The sequence below is a fragment of the Phodopus roborovskii genome, unplaced genomic scaffold (genome assembly GCF_943737965.1).
Source record: "Phodopus roborovskii unplaced genomic scaffold, PHOROB, whole genome shotgun sequence".
NCBI lineage: Eukaryota > Metazoa > Chordata > Mammalia > Rodentia > Cricetidae > Phodopus > Phodopus roborovskii.
Genome location: NW_026126469.1, coordinates 20,796,113 through 20,816,180, shown reverse-complemented (window position 1 = coordinate 20,816,180; position 20,068 = coordinate 20,796,113). Strand labels below are relative to the sequence as shown.

General features: G+C 41.2%; 2 protein-coding genes across 2 annotated transcripts in view; one reads left to right on the top strand and one right to left on the bottom strand.

Moving 5' to 3' along the window:
• Dtx3l (deltex E3 ubiquitin ligase 3L) overlaps positions 1–20,068 on the top strand; it is a 795,722-nt gene that overhangs the window by 91,703 nt on the left and 683,951 nt on the right. The gene's annotated exons all lie outside the window — the stretch shown is intronic.
• Hspbap1 (HSPB1 associated protein 1) overlaps positions 1–20,068 on the bottom strand; it is a 38,982-nt gene that overhangs the window by 17,896 nt on the left and 1,018 nt on the right. The window contains exon 2 of the mRNA XM_051191405.1: positions 9,704–9,889. Within this exon, the coding sequence (XP_051047362.1) occupies positions 9,704–9,889 (186 nt within the window). The remainder of the gene's footprint in view (positions 1–9,703; positions 9,890–20,068) is intronic.

Sequence of the window (20,068 nt, the reverse complement as noted above, 5' to 3'; positions counted from 1 at the left end):
TTGCTGGAATAGGTGTGGCCTTGTTGGCCTTGTTGGAGGAAGTGTGTCACTGGGAGTGGGCTTTGAGGTTTCAGAAGTTCGAGCCAGGCCCAGCAGCTCCCTGTCTGTTCCTGCTTCCTGCTGATCCAGAGGTAGAACTCTCAGCTCCTCTCCAGCACCCTGCCTGTCTTCATACCATGCTTCCTGCCATGATGATAATGGACTGAACCTCTGAACTGTAAGCCAGCACCACACCTCAATTAAATGCCTTCCTTTATAAGAACTGCCACGGTCATGGTGTCTCTTCACAGAACAGAAACTCTAACTATGACAGTTGTGAAACCTTTTGGACATGGGGGTCTAGTGGCAGATGTGGCTAAAAGGACAAGGCTAGAAGATTACATAGTCTAGCCCAGTTTTAGTCTGCTTCATGATCCACTGATAAATAATAAGCCACGTGGCAAGCACCTACCACCACAGGCTAAGTCAATCCAGCTGCTGTGCTTCTCCTACCACAACTCTACCCCTCTCCTGTTGCATTGAAACAGGCTCTGGCTGCCCTAAAGGTGTGTGTCATTATGCCCAGCTGCATGGCACCCCTTTAAACCAGGAGCTAAAATCAAGTTAAGCTCTGTTGCTCAGTACTTTACCACAGCAGGGTGAGAGTAACAATACATCCAATCTCAAAAACTAAAAGCAAAACCCACTTCAGACAAAGATGAAGCTTTAACTAGAGTGACAGAGAATCTGCAGGCCCATGCAAGCCATTACGTACAGAACAATGCCACAGACAACTTGCAGAGTGTAGATGAACACGGGAAAATTAATAGTTAGGAAATCTAACTATGGGCTTCTTTGCAAAGCATGAAACCCTTTCAGGATGGGGTGGAGTGGAGTGCAGCACAGAGCCTGACACACAGCACATGTAAATGTCAGGCACTATTATTAGTCCTTCGGTTCAGTGTTGACCTGGAGCCTTTTCAAATTTAAAGGAGTCAACAGAGGGATGGATAGTCAAGCTCTTCTTTCATCAGCTTCTACCTTTTCCTTCCTTCCTCACCCATAGGGATTATCCAATCATCTTTGTCCATTCTCTTACTTTTCTTGACACTATCAAACCACAGATATGGGACAGAGGCAGGACGATGTCATCTAACCCAACTACCTCATCAACTTGTCAGCTTCATGACATAGAAAAACTTCAGCAGGCCATGTTGATCTAAAAGACAAAAATCTATATACTTAAAAAGCATTTCACTTTTGAAAACTTGTGAAGCAGTTAGGACCAGTGTCTGACAAACAGGAAACCACTGATAATACAAACTCTTAATAAATAACATTGGCATCCTCAAGATTATCATAAAACCAAGAGTAAATAGAATTAATTTTAACAAAAAGATAAGTAGCAAGACAGTTTTTGTGATTCTGAGAAGGGAGCCGCTTCTAATCCTTACAGCAAACTCCATGGAAAGTGCACAAGTTTTCCCTTCGCAGAATTCAACCCAACTGACTAATTGGATGCTAACGCCCTTGACTGAACAACTTGGCCTTGGGGAGGAAGGAACAGAGCACTTGGCTGATGGCATTTATCACCAGCAAGTCTGCGCTGTAGTCTTCAAAACCTGGCCTCATTTCAGAACTTCACTTCCTGTCACAGCAAATTCTGCATGTTAAAAATGAAAACCTAAAAATGTAAAAGCTGCACTTGAGAACTGTTACTGCCAGGGGAAAATGGAAATGACAAAAACTGTTCACCCTTTCACTCTGGACGAGGAGGAGCAACACTGAGTGGTGGTCTGAGTTCATGGGTGACAGTCCGCTCTGGTAGCACACTTGCTTTCCTTGGTTTGCTTCATGTAGTAGGATATTCCTTTCTAACTTTATCATTCTGTTCTTTTATTTAATGAGGAAGCAGTCAAGACAGCTCCACCTATAGTCACTTACTGCCAAGTATTAGGCAAGAAGCAGTTGACCAAGTCCAAGATTTCACAGAAAAATAAGTGAGCTTGCTTCTCCATCGGAAACGAAAGGTTTTAAGTATATGCATTTGCCCAGCAGGAGAGCAGCTACTCTTCCATTTTAGAATTTCATCACTTTACAAACTAGAAAGTGACTCTACCCTGGTCTTGTGGCCACTCTGCTCCTTTCCGACTTACTAATGTTTGGCACTGTTTCTAAAATGGTTGGTAACTGTTGCCGGCTAAAGTACAGTGCAAACTGTGAGCCCTCATTAGACAAGTACGATTGAGTAATTAAAAACACATTTAAAGGCCTACATGCTATTCATCAGCTGCGTCCTAAAATAAACTCAGGAAAGCATTATGTTTTTGTTTTTAAGACAGAGTTTCACTATGTAGGCCAAGTTGGCCTCAAACTCAGATCAGGTTACCTCTGCCTCCCAAATGTTGGGAGCAAAGTGTGTGCTAGCATGCCTGGCTTAAAAACAAACAAACAAACAAAAAAACCCCAAAACTTAAAAAATATGCTGTAACTATAGATAATCATAATATATCAAACATTTCAAAGGAGAAAGGATTCTGGAGAATTTCACCACAAAGAACTGACAGACATTCAGAATGATAGATAAGCTCACCTAATTTAAACATTAGTAATGTCTACATAAATTGAACATAACACTCCATTAAACGCTATGTAAAACTTTTATGGTTTAGTTAAAAATAAAAACAATGCCAATTATTTTTTTTAAAAACCAGTTACTAATACTACTGTTTCAAGCATCCTAGAAAAAATATTCTAAACAAGACCTAAGACAGATACAAGAAATAATCTCAATACAAAATAAACAAAAATGTAATTACTTATAAAATTATGTGCCTGTATTTCTATAGGACCTACAGGAACAAACACCTACCTACACAAAAAAAAGCAATAGACACAAAGTCAACATAGAGAAATAAATAGCTTTTATCTATGTACCAACCCAAAAACACCACAATGAGTCTAGACAGAGACCCTGTCTCAACTCCCCCATTATATACATACTGAATGTGTATGTTGGGTAAAAATATTTTCTTTACACTAGCTGTAAGGAATGGTAACTACAATTTTTTTTTTTTTTTTTTTTTTTTTTTGCTGACAGACTTGGTAAAGATAAAAAGATACAATTTTACAATAATGTAAATAAAGAGGCCGGGCTGTAGTGGCGCATGCCTTTAATCCCAGCACTCAGGAGGCAGAGGCAGAAGGATCTCTGTGAGTTAGAGGCCAGCCTGGTCTACGAGAGCTAGTTCCAGGACAGGCTCCAAAGCCACAGAGAGACCCTATCTCGGAAAACAAAACAAAATACAAAAAAGAAAAAGTAATTAACCCCATCTGGGGTGTGTCTTTGTCTGTCTGTCTGTCTGTCTGTCCGTGTGGTGTCTGCACATGAGAATGCCTCTACATGAGCCCACAGAAATCTCGGACTGGGAAAACTCACAGAAATTTGCCTCTGTCTCAAAGGTTTCTTTAAAGTGAGCATTCTACGGAACTACAGAGTCCATTTGGGTGAATAAAATTCAAAGACATTGAAGAAAAGACTAATGGAAGATCAGAGTAGACCAGTGGTCAGCAGAAGCTGGGGAGAGCAGGGAGGGGGCACAGACAGGGAAATGGGGCCGCCGGAAGTAAGCTGCAGTTACAGAGGATGTTCCATGTCTTAGCACACAGCAGGAAAACACTGCACCATGTATTTCAAAGGAACTAGAGGAAAGGATTTTGAATATATTCTTCAACTATGAAGAAACCATCAGTCATTTCTTTAGGATGTAATGTATACATATACAGAAATATATGCCACATAAAATGTATACAGTTTATGTCAGCTAAAAATATAAATCCATCTGATATGATGAGGTATGCCTGTAATCTCCTTGGAGGCTGAAGCAGGAGGACCACCGAATGTTTAAGAGAACTACAAAGTAAGACACCATCTCAAAAACAAAAACAAAAAAACAAACAAGAACTGAGTAATTAGGTGTTCTGAGATGTACTTTCAAATACTAAACTATGTATCAGCGCTAAGATGGTGTTTTCAAGTTGTTTTATTAGCCCCAAAGCTGATAGTTTAAGATGCGGCCTGAAAACTGATGCTAGAAGACACATGAACATACAGCGAGACACTGAAGGACACTGCCCAAGCCAGCACACCTGGATGTGATATTTGGAAAGACTGCAGCGAGCACCATCTTTAAGCTGTGAGAGGAGAGTACTAGTCTATTTTAGGAGACGAAAGCTCTAAAATTAAACAAATGAGAACAATATTCGTAGAGCACTGGCTGATTTGATCATAAAGAAGCACCTGTGCCACACAACGAATGCAAACGATAAATGGGGAAACAGCCATATGATGAAGAATTGTCTTTAAAAAGTGGAGAAAACAGAAATAGCCCCCGAGGCTCTAACAGAAACAGTCAAAGGACAACTGTCAGGAAAAAGCAGGGATTACTAGTAAATATGAATTTATGTTCAACATCACCAGCAAAAATGGGAATTGCAATAATGAGATACCACTGCTTTCACCTGCCAGATCTTTTACAAGATAAATTTGTTTGGTTTTGAAAGCCACAGCCACGAAGGCCATTTCTCTGCATAAGCACTGCCTTGGTTTGCATCAAATGCCTTTCACTCAGACAGTCCACAAACTCAGGTCTAACAAGGATGAGGTAGGCCCTTTCCGTAGGGCAGGAAAACCTTAGGGGGAGGAGATTTTAATTAGGCAATTACTTTCACAACCAAAAACTTGACTATAACCATCTGAGGTGTCATTAGAAAAAACAAACTGTTCTGGGATAATGTGACAGCCACACCTGACTGGGAGGAGTTGGGAGGGGAGAAAAAGTAACATTTAACTTTCAAGAAGGAGAGCTAGGAAAATAGCTACAGAAGTGTGGAGAAAGAGGTACAAAGGCCCAGAGGTAGAAAGAAGCAAATTCCTGAAACAGAGACTAAGATAAGAAAACCTGTGTTCAGGAGAGATGAAGCTAGCCTGTGAGCACTACAACACACAGCTCAGTCTTCAGCTCCAAAGTCAGAAGTCGGCAAAAAGTTTCAAGCACATAGACAACAGTAGACCTGTTCTCTGTGTATCTATTATTATTATTATTAAAGACAGAGTCCCATTATGTAGCCTTGGCCTGTAACCCAAATGTAGACCAGGCTGGTTTTGAACTCAGAGATCACCTGCCTCTGCCTCCTGGGTGCTGGGATTAAAGGTGGTCCCATCTTGCTCAGCTGTTTTTGTTTGTGCTTTATTTATTTAATAAACTGTCTCTGGTTGCAGTCTGAGGAATGGCCTGGGAAGTGAGGGAGGAACTAGGAACAAGGCAACTGCAATTCTGGGATTGACACTGAGGGGGATGCCAACTAGAGGGCAGCCACTGAGATGGAGAAGCAGGTGGCTGCCAGACACTTAGCAAGTCACAAGACCCCAGAGTGAGTCAGCTCCTGGTACAAGGAGTTCGGCGATAGAGAGTGCTGCCGTTGGTAATCCGCACACCCTTACAAGAAGTGACCTTCTTCTAGGAATCCAACCCAGAGGAATAAATAATCAGACACGTGGACCAAACATACATTTAAAACTTGCAAGCAATCTACAGGCAGCTCATTTCCCCTGTTCAGTACAGACTGAACCTAGGGCCTAACATATGACAGGAAAGTACCTAGCTACATCTCCACCATCCCCCCTTTTTGAGGGCGGTGTAATCAATCTAAACATAGCAAACAGGAAAAAAATCTTAAATAAACTAAGATATTGTCATATGATGGAATATTATGGAGCCATTTAAACCTCCCATTTAATGTCAGAGTTGTTCCTCTGAATATGCTTTTTAAATACAATCTGTTAGTTAGGTCAGGCTGGAGAGATGGCTGGGTGGTTAAGAGCACTGGCTGCTCTTCCAGAGGTCCTGGGTATGATTCCCAGCCCCACATGACAGCTCACACTGGTCTGTAACTCTACTTCCAGGGAATCTGATGTTCTGCCTGCCATTGGCACCAGGCACACATGTGGTACACAGACACACATGAATGCTAAGCACCCATATACATAAAACAAAGTTTATTTTAAAAAATACACACAGGATTTACTGAAGGCAGGGAAGGCAGAAGGATTATGAGTTCAAGGCCAGCCTGGTCTATGGACTGAGCTCCAGGACAGCCTGAGCTTCACAAGGAGACCTGTCTCAAGAAACAAACAACATAATAAGGTATCTTTAATTTTCTGTGGCCTTTCTACTTTTTCCAATTATTTTTTACACAGACACCATACTTTCACTTTGAAAGTATTTCTTTTATTTTTTAAGTGATATTTGCTGAATGCCAACTATGTATGCATTATTCTAAATGTGTTGTGTGCATAAGGGTTTCCTTTTTTTTTTTTTTTTTTTTCCCGAGACAGGATCTCACAATGTAGACCTGGCTGGCCTAGAACACACTGTGTAGAGCAGGCTGGCCTTGAACTCACAGAGATCTACCTTCTAAGTGCTGGGAGTAAAGGCACACACCACCACACCTGGAAAAATCATTTAGCTTTGAAAATATTTCAACCATACATAAAAGTTAATTGATCTTTTCAGGGTCACACAGTCAGCCAAAATCTGAACAATTCTTTTATGCCCTAATCCTATGCTGTCTGAGGGAACATATATACTCAAAAGACATAATGTATGTTTTTTAAAAGTTATTTATGTGTGTGTGTGTGTGTAAGTCAGGGGGTGACTTTTTTCCTTCCATCACTACATTCCCAGGGACAGAACTCAGGACAGGCAATGCTTTACTCCTGAGCCATTACATCATCCCAAAGAAATAATTTCTTACAAGAAGTAAAGTTATCAGTATAACCTTTTCGTAAGCTATACACCTCACAAGAGCCTAAACTCTAGAATATAAGGGACTCTTTCAACTCAACAACTGAAGCCTCCATTAGGAAACAAACAAAAAGACATGAAGACACATTGCTATGGGCTAATGCAACCACAAAAAAGACACCTGACGTCATCAGTCATTAGAACAAGGCCAATCAGAACCACAATGGAGTATGTCCTCACTCATACCAGCATGGGTACAACTGAGAAGAGAGGGAAGGCACGAGGTGGAAAGTGCTTGCAAGGAGGAGGAAAAACTGGAACCTGCCGCATATACCTGGTAGGAATGCAGAATGGTATGAGCGTTTGGACAATTCCACAAAAAGTTAGGAAGCATACCACGTGACTCGGTGCACTACATATTCATGAGGAATAAAAACATAGCTCTACTTCAAATCTGCAATCAAATGTCCATGGAAGTATTATCATAATAGCAAAACAAAAACAAACAAAACCCCACCCAAACAAATAAAAAAACAAACCTTGCATTCCCATCTACTGCTGAGTAAACAAGAAGCAAGATATACATATTGCTATCTACAGAATATCATTTGGTAATAAAGATAAATGAGGTGCTGTTACACACGAGTTGAGTACCCCTTATCTGAAATGTCGGGGATCAGAAATGGTTCAGCTTTTATTTCTAATTTTTCTGGATTTTGGAATATTTACATATACAGAATATGCTATCTTGTGGATTGAACCCAAAACTACTATGAAATTCACTTTTTCATATCTTCCTTAGACACATTGGCTACAAGTGGTATTACTACACAATTTTAGACTAAACGTTGGTTAAACATTTTGCCTTGTGAGATCAAGTATGGAATGTTCCCGTGGCATTGTGCTGTGGTGTTTAAAAATTCAGGCCCATTCCTATATGGATGATCCCTGAAAAAGAGGCTGTGAAAGAAAGCAGACAGAGGGAACAGGACTCCTGTGCCTGTTATGATGACATCCTAAATGTACGGTTAGACAGAGGAAGCAGGCTGCTGCTCGGGCTGACTGCCTGAAGAGCACTCACTGGTCTTCATTGTGGGAAAATGGAAACATTCTGAGTCAGACAGTGGGTGTACAGCCTGTGAAAACATTAACCACCATTTCATTAGATACTTTTGAATGGCTAAAGCTACATTTTATGCTATGAGACTTTTATTTCAATTGTTAAAAAAAGATTAAGCTACCTTTAGTAAAAACTCAGGGTGATTCTCACAACTGCAGAGAGGCTTTTAAAAGCTCCTTTTAGGCTTAGGTTATTTCCTTGAAAATATCAAATTGCCAGGATTCCTGTGCGGGAACAATCCTAGCACCCTAGGGAGGAGGTGAGTAGATTAAGGCACAGAATTTAGGTAAATCCAGTTCAATGAGCAAACGCTAGAGACCAGAAGTAGTGTGGTGTCTGGAGTCTAAGAAGAATGTGAAAATACCACATTCTGTATTTCTCTTCAAGTCAGTAACAGACACTTCAGTGAATGGCAAAAGGAAAACATGTAATCGGATTTTAAGTTATTGCACTGGTCTAGCATTTCATTTAAAAATAACTGGACAACCAAGTCTGTGGTTAGAATAAGACGCCAAATTAGAGTAATTCCGTTGTCTGTGTCGGGAGTCCAAAATGGCTCAAGACACCAAAAGCAAATTGCAGGACATATCCTGTAAGGTGAAGGTGAGAGAAAGGAGCTCGGAGCTGCTAGAAGGGAACTGGGAAATGTTTTGCTTTGCTTAGGCGATGAATAGGTCTTCAAAGACTACTCCGCAATGCACACCGTGTTTCTACAGGACCAGTTACTCATTCTGAAATGCAAGTTAGAGACCAGACCAGGGCTATGAACACCTTAAGATCAGAAACATACCATGTCTGTTCTTTAAAATAAAGATGCTTTAGAGATAATGATAATCACTTTATCTGACATCAGGGCAAAAATGTCAAAATTTTCAAAGTGTTCTGAAAAAAAAAAAAAAAAAGAAAAAGGCAAAAAGCACAATCATCATCTGTTGATACTAAGGAAAGCAAAACAAGAAAAATAAAAACAAAAATAGCACATTGCAGCATGTACCAGTAGCCTCAGTTATACAGAATGGCCTCGGTAGGTGAAGACCAGCCTGTTGACAAGGAGAGGCCTTGCTTTTTTTGTTTGAGAGAGGGTTTCTCTGAGTAGTAGCCCTGGCTGTCCTCAAACTCAGAGATCTGCCTGCCTCTGCCTCCTGAGTTCGGGGAAGTAAAGGCAAGAGCCACCACCACCTGGTTTGTTCTATCTTTTTAAAGGTGGGAGCAGAGGTATAGTTCAACATTGCTCACTTGCACAGAAACACGCAGCACAAACAGCTTTACATACATTTCATGTTTCCACAGTAAAAGTAAAAAGTAAAAGATAAAATTATAGCTAAGACTAAGTGTTATAAATAGCCTGGAGCCATACATGTAGGAATGTGTTCCAGATGAATCGTAAGAGGAAAGGACTATGACATCGTATTCTTGGATATTATTGTATTACTACACTGTAATTCTATATTATTATAGTATTGCTATTTTTTTCAGTTGAACAGGGCACAAGTAATACATTATTTATTGTTTCCCATGCTTAATCAGCCACAATGATGTCTAGAAGTATGTGGGATACATGAATAAACAGATTTGCATTTTGTGTGGGTGTTTAAATCAATTGTTTGAATAAGGGGGAAAAAAACCTGTATAAGGCCAAACTATTTTCCCGTGCTTTCTTAATAAGTTTCCTATCCATATAGTGGCTGGTTAGAGGGTTTGGGATTAGACATGAAGGACTGTCTAGAGATGGGGTCAGACTTCTGAGAGTGTGGGTGTGCCACTGCGGGGCGGGGCTGCCGCGGTGACAGCTTACTACCTGTATCTATGCTTCTCAGACCCATTCTGAATCGGATCTGCTTGCCCTGCAGGACCTTCGAAAGGTGTTCTGCAGTCCAGTGTTGTGCGGGCCAATCAGAAACCATGTTACAGAAGACGGCAGGCTGCTGTAAAGACATTATAATTTCTTTTGCTTTCTCTGGCGTGAAAGGTTTGATGCATTCACCTAGGGAGAGAGAAGAATAGGGCATTAGAAAATAATGGACAGATAACTATGTAGTTATTTCCTATGGTACCAGGAGAGGATGGCTAATGCTGTTTCTGTTCTGGCAAATCTTTCCATGCAATTGCACTCCATTTATCACTGATTAGGTACATATTTGGCCTGTGTTTCCCTGTGTAGCTTAGGAGCCTGTCCAGGAACTAGTTCTTGTAGACCAAGCTGTTCTCGAACTCACAGAGATCTGCCTGCTTCTGCCTCCCAAGTGCTGGGATTAAAGGCATGTGATATCACTGCCCAGCACATAATTCTTTTTTTAAGTGATTTTTTTCATATTAATTGGTAAGTATAATTTTCAATGCTAACAGTAAAGTTTTAGCTTTTTAAAGGCTTTCTACCTAATTTTAAAACAATGAAAATTTTGGAACATAACACTTCTTAAATAGAAGGCCAGGTAAAAAATGCTGATGACATTTACTCTAGAACAGCCAATTGTCAGTGACTGTACCTGTTATATGACATGTTTAATGCAAAAAAAACAAAACAAAACAAAACAAAACAAAAAACCAAAACGACTACACTGTAGTAGTTAATCAGGAAGATAGAGGTCGCTTTCTATCACAGTTCCTACAATAAAAGATACAGCTTAGATGGTGTCACATTACTAAAACCCCAGCACTGGGGAGCTGCGGCAAAGGGATCAGGAGAGTGAGCCCAGCCTGGGCTACATAGTTAAGTTCCAGGACAGCCTGAGTAACTCAAATGTCAGAGTCTGGTCTGGAGATACAGTTCAATTGGTACAGTGCCTGCCTAGCATTTTCTTCTATAGCTGCCCCCCATCCCTCAGCCATGTGTAGTGAACATGATTATAATCCTAGTACTCTGGAGGTAGAAGCAGGAGAGTCAGAGGTTCAAGGCCACCCTTGGCTACACAGAGTGTTTGAAACCAGCTTGAACTATGTAAGACTGTCAGAAAATTACAGAATTTTAGTTTTGGGAAGGATAGTCTGCTATCTCTCATTTATTCTATCCTCCCTCTCCGTCCACCCATCCATCTTCCTTTTCCCTCTCTCCTTTTCCCTCTCTGTTCTTCTTTCTTCCTTCCCAGGGCTGTTCCAGCTGGGAGGGTCTCTTTAAAGATACCCTAATATGGACAGCCAGGACAGAGTCACACTCTGACTCTTAGACATCTCTTTATGATTCCCAAAATCTCTCACGAAGAGTCCCAAGTCTTTTGCCACTCAACCTTCTAAGCTAATAAAGAAACAGGCGATGGGAAGCTCAGGTAATGTGTGCCTGTCCCACTGGCTGTCCTGGAACTCTCACCATGTCTGGCCTTGAGATCACAGAGACCCTCCTGTAAGGCTCATTTTTAAGACAATGAAAACTTGGTTTTGCTCCTTTTCAGGGAGGTCCACACTGTAGAATCTGTCTCTACACCCTTGGTGACAGAGGTGAACAGGCTCCCAGCCCTTAGCAGCTAACACCTACGAACCTTGACCACTGCAAGGGATGCATCAGAGTGGGTGTTGGAGGAAAGGCTGAAAGCTAAGGCCAGGAGTAAAGCATCTGTCTTTACCTTCAGCTGGTTGTTTTTGTTGGGAACTTTATATACAGACACAGAGCAGAGGGTCCCACTTTCCCCTAAGGATCGATGGATGGGTGTGGAAATACTACTGAGAAAATTAATTTTGAGTTAGGTCTTTATCATAAGCAACATTCAAAATGTTTTAAATGAGCAAAGCTACAGGCAATGGTCAATCTGCTCTTTATTGATATCTGATAGACTCTTCATTTGTATTCTTTTGCCTTAAAGAGGGTGCTGTAAATAGATCCAGCTGTCTCCTTTCGGGGGCTACCAGCTAGACTGTCATCAGGACAGGCAGGCCACTTGACCACACCTCAGTCACTTCAAGAACACTCCAATCCAGTTGCAAGGAACACGATAGCTACCAATGCCACTAAAGTCACAACTACTTCAGCTACAGACAAACTTGCCCTGGGTTTAGACTTCACTTCAGCCATGACAAGCCTCAATGAACTCTAAATGGCCCCACCTATCCTGTAGCAAGTCTCACCCAGGACAGGAGAGGAGGGCACAGTGACTCAGCAATGAATTTGTCTTTAATGTGTATGTGACTCCATGGATGGTGTGGTCTACACAAAAACACAGTTTTCTACTAAAATGGAATAAGAGAGTTTATTCTGGAGTCAAATATGACCATGGCCCAGGAATAGATTCAGGCTGCCCCAAACGCCATGCTCCATTGTAGAAGTGGTTACATAGTTACATAACATCTTATTAGTTACAGAACAAAGCCTTTTGGTCCAGTGACATGAGCAGACAACATTATGAACACACAGATGGATTACTGGGTTTAGCCCTAGGTATGCCATTGCAGCTGCAGCCAGAAGGTAACTAGAGAGTGGCTCTTGAGGTTGTAAGTCCTCCAGCTTCCCAATGCTATAAGTCCTCAGCTCACACAGCAGCTTAAAGGAGGCTGGAGTGTTATAGTGAGCCGCCCTCAGTTAAGGGATGAGAGAGCAGATGCCTAAAGCCTAAAGCTGTTAAGACTGCTCAGTGTTGAACTACTTAGCATTCAGAACCCACAGCAATGGGGACCTGACTTGAACATGTAGGGCTGAAAGGATAGAGCTATAACCCTTAGCTCTCAAGGTCTACAGCTTTGGAGGTGCAGACCAGTAAGGTCTGACTGAGGATCTCAGAGTCTAGATCTACACACCTCTACACTCAAATGCCTTTAACCTAAAAAGTCAATAGGCCAAAGTGGCATGTTTTCATCCCTCACAATAGAAAAAGACAATGGGGTGAGGTGTGTATCAGTGGTAGACTGTTTGCCGAGTGTGAGATAGACCATGGGCTCAGTGCTCAACAGTAAAAACAGGAAGATCCCAGGATGCAAGAGGACCTTTCTGAGTTCCAGGCCAGCTAGGAGTGCACAGTGAGACCCTTTTCAAACAACAATATATTTATACTCTATGCTTATACACATAAATTAGAACCATGCTTTGGGAAATAATTGGGGAAATGACACCAGTCTCAAAGAACCATCCATTATCTCTCAATAATTCAAATATCTTATCGTATAGAAATTACTAACAAAATAATCATAAGCTTCATATATATGCATATGTATGTTATATACATATATAACATACACAAATTAATACCACTACAACAGCTAAAAGTGTGGATACTTAATGTTCCCCAAATACTAAATTATTATGACAAAGTAACCACATGGCATATTACTATAATAAAAATAAGAGCTATGTGGAAAATTATAAAAATGTGAGGTGGCTGAGGAGAGTAGGGCTGAACTGACATACAGTTATCACAAAAGCCACTGAGAAACACAACGTCTAAACAGCAAAAGGTGTCAGTGAGGAAGACGGTGACCGCAGAGTCGGAGAAATACCAACGACAGCAAAGACCAGAAGGCAGCAGACTGGGGCTTCTAGACTAGTGACGGGTCACAAAGAGAAGTCACATGCAGCCACTTGTCTTGTTGGGAAGAGGAAGAATGTTGTTTTGAACACCATCATCATCAGAATCTCATATTTACAGTGTCCATCTGCTCCTCTAAGAGGCCTATAAAACACTGAGAAGATATTTTATTTCCATAATCAAAGGATAAAATGGAAACTCAGGTGTCAAATGAACTAGACAATGACAAATAAACTAATCAAGCCTGATTTGTAAGTGTAATGTTCTTCACACTGCACAATCCTACTTTCAGAGAATGGAAACTGTGGAAGGGAGGGGAAAAGGGAGGAGGGAGGAAAAGAGGAAGAGAGGCAGGGAGAGAGGGAGAAAGAGAGAGAGGAAGAGAGAGAGAGAGAGAGAGAGAGAGAGAGAGAGAGAGAGAGAGCGTGAAAGTCCTAGTCTGCTTTCTATCACTGTAATAAACACCATGTCCAAAAGCAACCTGGAAAGGAAAGGGTTTATTTTGCTTACACAGTTCATCATTGAGGGAAGTTGGGGCTAGAACTCTAGACAGGAAACTGGAAGAAGGGACTGGCGCAGAGGCCATGGAAGTGCTGCTCACTGGCTTGCTCTGTCTGCTCTTATATAACCCAGGACCACCTGCCCAGGGGCGGCTTTACCTATAGTGGGCAAGGCCCTCCCCCACACCAACCATTAACCAAGAATATCCTACACATTTACCTACAGGCTAATCTGATGGAGGCATTTTCTCAATTGAAGTTCCCTCTTTTCTGATGAATCTAGCTTGTGTCAGGCTGACAAGACACTAGCCAGCACAGAGAGTATGACCTGAAAAGATGCAGGTCCAGGAAATCTCAAGATCAATTCAAGGCAATAATTCAAGCATATTTTGGGGAGAGAGGAATGTCTGGGGAAACATGGAGGAGGGGTATGTTACATCTTCAGTAGAAACCACTAGTTCTCTGCCTACTCAGTATCCACTCTCTTCTTCCCGAAGTTTTAATTTTCCTCTTCACTACTTGGCACTGAACCCAGGTCCCCACAGACCTAGGCAAGCACTCCACCACTGAGCTATATTGACACCCAACCTTCCTTATCAACAGACCTCTGTGAGAGGGGCAATGGCTATATAATTCTCTTAGACTCTTTTGCAGACAAGAGCAGACAAAGATTTGTGTGTGTGTGTGTGTGTGTGTGTGCACCCATGTGTGAGGGAATACACACACACACACACACACACACACACAGACACCGGTGTTCACATATATGTATGAATAGGTATGAAAGTTCCTGAGTCAGCATTTGAAAAACAGACTTAACAGCCAGCATGAGAAACAAAATTGAAACAAAAGCATGGGAAACCAAAGAAAATTGCAAAATTCACCAAAAGAAAGCAAGATAGTTACCTCTGTGCCACTTCCCCAGCACAGGAAACTTCTACCACGGAAGTGTTTTCTGTAAGAAAACAAACCTCACAGTCAAGACTCCATTGTCATTAATAGTTGCTAACTGAGGAATCCTTTGCTGTCTCCTCAGGCGAGGGCACTTTTAGGGACAGCCTTTCTCTCCCTTTGTAATGCTTTCTGGTTTAGACTGGACAAATCATGGCTGGTCTGACTCAATCGTAGCATTTCTCAGTTCTAATGTGGTAAAACATTCAACTTTTGAACATTTCACTTCTGGGACTTTAAAGAGCAAAGATAATCAGACGTACGATGCTTCCAGGACAGGGCCTGACTTACTCCCTTTTTCTCAAACCACAGCCAACAAAGCACACAGCTTTGAAAGTACCATCACCAAACAGTTCTCATGTGGATGCACACCTGCGCCTCTTCTACAAATATGCAGTCAGGCATTACCGACACAAGTTTTAACCAAACAGCTTCAAAGAAATTATGTTTCTTTACATGTTAGAGTTTTAAGTGCCGGTATTGTTATGATCTAACAATCCCAGACACCCAGAGTCTATTTAATAGAAGAGCACCCAAACCAAAGTCTGCTGTGAAAGCAGCTGGCTAGTGAATGGGCATATATAACAAACATTTGCCAAGTGAGTACAAAGTGCTATTAAATGTGTGTTTAAAAAAAAAAAAAAAGCAATCAGATGGTTACCATAATAGAAAAGTAGTTCATATTACAGAATTTCAGGCCCATAGTGAAATAGCAATCACTTGGTTGTGAGATAAAACTCATTTGGCTTCTGATAGTTTAATCAACAATGAACTGGGCCATTAAATTAGCAAGTGTAAGTCTCATGATTCCTTTTAAAGAAGGATGTAAATAGCCTAGGGATACACCCAGTCATTATTCCAGGAATATGTGCAAAGAGCTGTAAAGACTCTGAAGTAACCTCAATGGTCTTTGAAGAATAAATGTATTTAGGTCCAGACTTGCAAGCAGGGATTTCTAAGGAGATGGCTTAGAAACTGCTGGGAAAAAACAGCACTGGTCTGAATTTCGTACAATCCTCTACTCTCACTTCAAAGGTCGCATAGGCAATAAAACAACAACAAAGAAGGCAACCCAGTACAGTTGGTTTATTTGTTGCAGTCTGGCTACTATAATTCTTTGGGGACAGTTGAAACATCATAAAAGTGTGAACTACCCTTTTTGGAAATAATAATAATAGTAATAATAATAAACTGCACAACGAATAAGATAGTTTGGAACATAATTTCTCTGAGTTTCCTAGTTATCTGCTTTAGAAATTAATATCTGACTTGGACTTGGATTTAAAATTTAGAGTAAGATGAGACTAAAGAACTTTTATCAGATTTTCAGAAGACTCTCCAAATACCCATAGACTATGACAAAGATCCTGAAATAAAAATTATTTGTCTCTCACATTAGAAAATGAAAGCGGAAGAATAAATTGTAAAAAATGTGCAGAAGGTGACATAAAAGTTACAATACAGAAACCCCCAGAGTTTTAAAACAGGATTAAAACAAAAACAAAACAAAACAAAAAAAAAACCCACAATAACAAAAGCCCGGAATGGAGAGATTAGTGAGATATAGCCATTCCATCTGACAACTGTTACTTGAAATTTAAAACCATTAGAACCACAGCCACTAGGACAAACAGCAATTACCACTTGGGCCAGGTCTAAAAATGGAATAGAATCACATCTAACAAAACAAGTGAATGATAGACATGCACCTGTAATCCAGCATTGGGGGCTAAGGTGCCATGACTGTGAGTTCTCTAAAGGCTTGGGCTACACTGCCAGAACCTGGCTAAAAAAGTAGCAAACAAAACACTGGATTAGTAGTAAAGAGAAAAGAAGAAATATTTTCTCATTTTGTAGGCATTACTTTGAAATCAATAAAAGCTAAAAAAAAGTTCTCCTAAAAAACTAACATAATTCAGGAGCCTAGGTGGCACATGCCTTTAATCCTAGGATTGGGGAGGCAGAGCAGGCGGATCTCTTAGAGTCCAAGGCCAGTCTAGTATACAAAGTGAACTCCAGAACAGCCAGGGTTACACGTGAGACCCTGTCTCAAAAAACAAAAACAAGAGTATCAATAGGCATAAACCTTGGGAAAGACTACATGTTAAGGTTGGGGCAGCTACCCAGCATGGGGTGAACACACAACACAGGCTGGTTAGATTTTTCCAACATTACACTTATAACTCTTGCCCAGCTGACCCAGAAACTTTGCTGCCTTCTCAAAAATTGGCTCCTAAGAGGCTAGGGAGATGGCTCAGCAGGTAAAGTACTTGCCAGGCAAGTGTGAGGACCAAAATTCAAATCCTCAGAAACCACTTGAACCCTCAGAGCAGGCTGGTGGACCAGATGCTCTAACAACAAGCTCTGGGTTCAACGAGAGACTGTCTCAATTCGGAAGATTGAGAGATCTACGGCACACATGCACTCTCGAGACCCCACACAGATGAGAATAAACATATGTACACACATGTACATCACACACACACAACCAACAAAATTGGCTCAAAAAATAAATCTTACAAATTTAAAAAAACACTGGTTTAGTTTCAAATCAGGCAATACACTAGAAAGAATGGAAACTCAAATACTAATGCCCTTTCCAAATGCTTCAAAATCTCTACAAAAACAGTTTGCTCTGACTCCAAATGCTTCTAAGTAGATTTTCTACAACTATTGGTTTTGCCTTTAAAAAAAAAAAATTAAAGGTAGTCCACAGTAAGACCCCAAAGAGACATTTGCTCCCATGTGTCTAGCCACACTATTGGGACAGCTAAGGGGTGGGCGCCCTGATGCCCGCTATGGATTGTGTTACTTAGCCTGACAAAAAATGAAAGTCATCACATTAACCCAAACAAGCTATCACAAAGCTACTCGCTATGTGATTCTCCTTACAGAGTGTTGAACGTAGTCAAATTTATAAACCTTTGGAATAACACTCCATTAAGCATAACCAGAAACAGTCTCAAACAAGGATCAGTTCCAGTTTCCCAATAGTTCACCCTAATGCCTCCGGGCCACTTCACCCGTGTAGTTGCGCTCTAACTATCCCTGGCCTTCGAGCAACCATTCCATGCTTTACTCGCAGCTCCCCGAAGCTTCTCCACATCCTCAATTCTGTGGTGTCTCGCTGTTTTTCTGAGAAACCTGAAACCATGACTTCCCCCTTCACCACTTCATTCTGCTTTTCCTCTGGACTCAACAGACACAGTTTTCTCCTTGTGTCTGTTGCCACCTCCATGAACACCTCAAGTTACATACATGTTACAGTGAGAACAAAGGTTTGGGTTAAGTGGAACCTTAAGTGTTAACATGGCAAGGTCTGAAGGACTGAGGAAGGCAATTAAGAGGGCCTAGAGCTGGCTATGAGATAGCCAAGCAGGGTAACACCAGCCCTTCCTTCCCAAGCCCTTGAGGAACACTCATGTGACACTATTGTCCTTTCTTATATTCTCGCTTCTAATGCACCTAATTGTAACAGGCTAAACAGTAAGTGAGGGTATCTTCTAACAAGGAGCCCCCATTTATTTTAACAAAGAGACCCCAGACCATCCCATAAACGAGTTGACTTAGAACAAATGCAGCTACTTCTTGGTATCCATGAAGAGTTTAGAGTACGTAATAACCAGCACTTGCATATCTGAAGGTAGCAATCAAGGCCAACCACTAGCAATGTCAGAATCAAAGATAAGAGGATTATGCTTGGAGTGTGTAGGCTCTCCACTGGTTCAGCCCATGATAGGCTGAGAACTAGCCAATCTTAATAGAGACTATCTCAGCCTCCGTCTAGTTATAGCCACGGCCTTATAAAAACCCTAAACAAAGAGGTTCAACAGCTTTCTCTTTCTTGGAAACCCATACCACTCTCCCGAGTTTCTCATTTTTCTGTAATTTCTCCTAATTAAGCTTGCTTCCACTTTGCACACTCCAAGAAGAGTTTGTGTCTTTAGTCTTCATTGGCATGAAGGTTATGCCTAATAACTCTGTTTTTGTTTTTCTGAGACAAGGTCTCACTATGTAGCTCTGGCTGTCCTGGAACTCACTTTGTATACTAGACTGGCCTTGAACTCTTAAGAAATCCACTGCTTTGCCTCCTGAGTCCTGGGATTAAAGGCTTGTGCCACCTGGGCTCCTGGTTTATGTTAGCTTTTTAGGAGAACTTTTTTAGTTTTTATGACATTTCAAAGTAATGCCTACAAAATGAGAAAATATTTTGAATAAATTTCCTCTTCTCTCTTTACTACTAATCCAATGTTTTGTTTGCTTCGTTTTTAGCAGAGGCTGGCAGTGTAGCCCAAGCCTTTAGAGAACTCACAGTCATGGCACCTTAGCCCCCAATGCTGGATTACAGGTGCATATCTATCATTCAGTCATGGGGGGGGGAATTTTAGAGACAGTGTTTCTCTGTGGCTTTGGAGGCTGTCCTGGAACCAGCTCTTGTAGACTGGGCTGGTCTCAAACTCACAGACATCCACCTGCCTCTGCCTCTCAAGTGCTGGGATTAAAGTCGTGTGCCACCACTGCCCGCCATTCATTCATTCATTAGATGTGATTCTACTGGGTTTTTAGACCTAGCCCATTAATATTGTATAAAGTATTCAATAACTTTAGCCACTAGAGAAACAAAAATTATAACCACTTTGAGATTCCATTTCATCCCAGTCAGAATGGCTATTTTCAAGACAAGGACAACAGACATTGCTTCGACTGTGGGGGGAAGAGTGACCCTTACTCACTGTTGGTAAGGGTATACACTGAGGTCTCTCAAAATACCAGAACAGAATTTCCAGATGATTCTTCTGTACCATTCCTGGACACAAAGGACTGGATCTTATTACTACAGGGTTGGTTGTACATCCATGTTCAATGCTGCTCTATTTACAACAGGCAGGAAACGGAATCAGTCTAGATGTCCATAAATTGATGGCACAAGCCTGAGTGCACCAGCGCGTGTGCACACACGTGTGCACACACACACACGTGCACACATACGTATATGTGATTTTTATTCAGTCATAAAGAAAAAATTAAGAAAATGGTTGGGACTTGGAATTATATTAAAAGCAGCTCTTAACTTCTAATATATATGAGAAGTGTGGTTAGAAGCCTGAGAACTAGAAGGGATCGATAAAAGGGGAGCATTAGGGGTGGAAAGTGGAGGAATAGTAGAAAGGGGAACACATGGGATGCAAAGGTACAAACTACAATGGAGCAAAGGTTAGGTGATGGGTGAAACAAGTGTGATGGGAAGGGGAATTAACAAAGTCA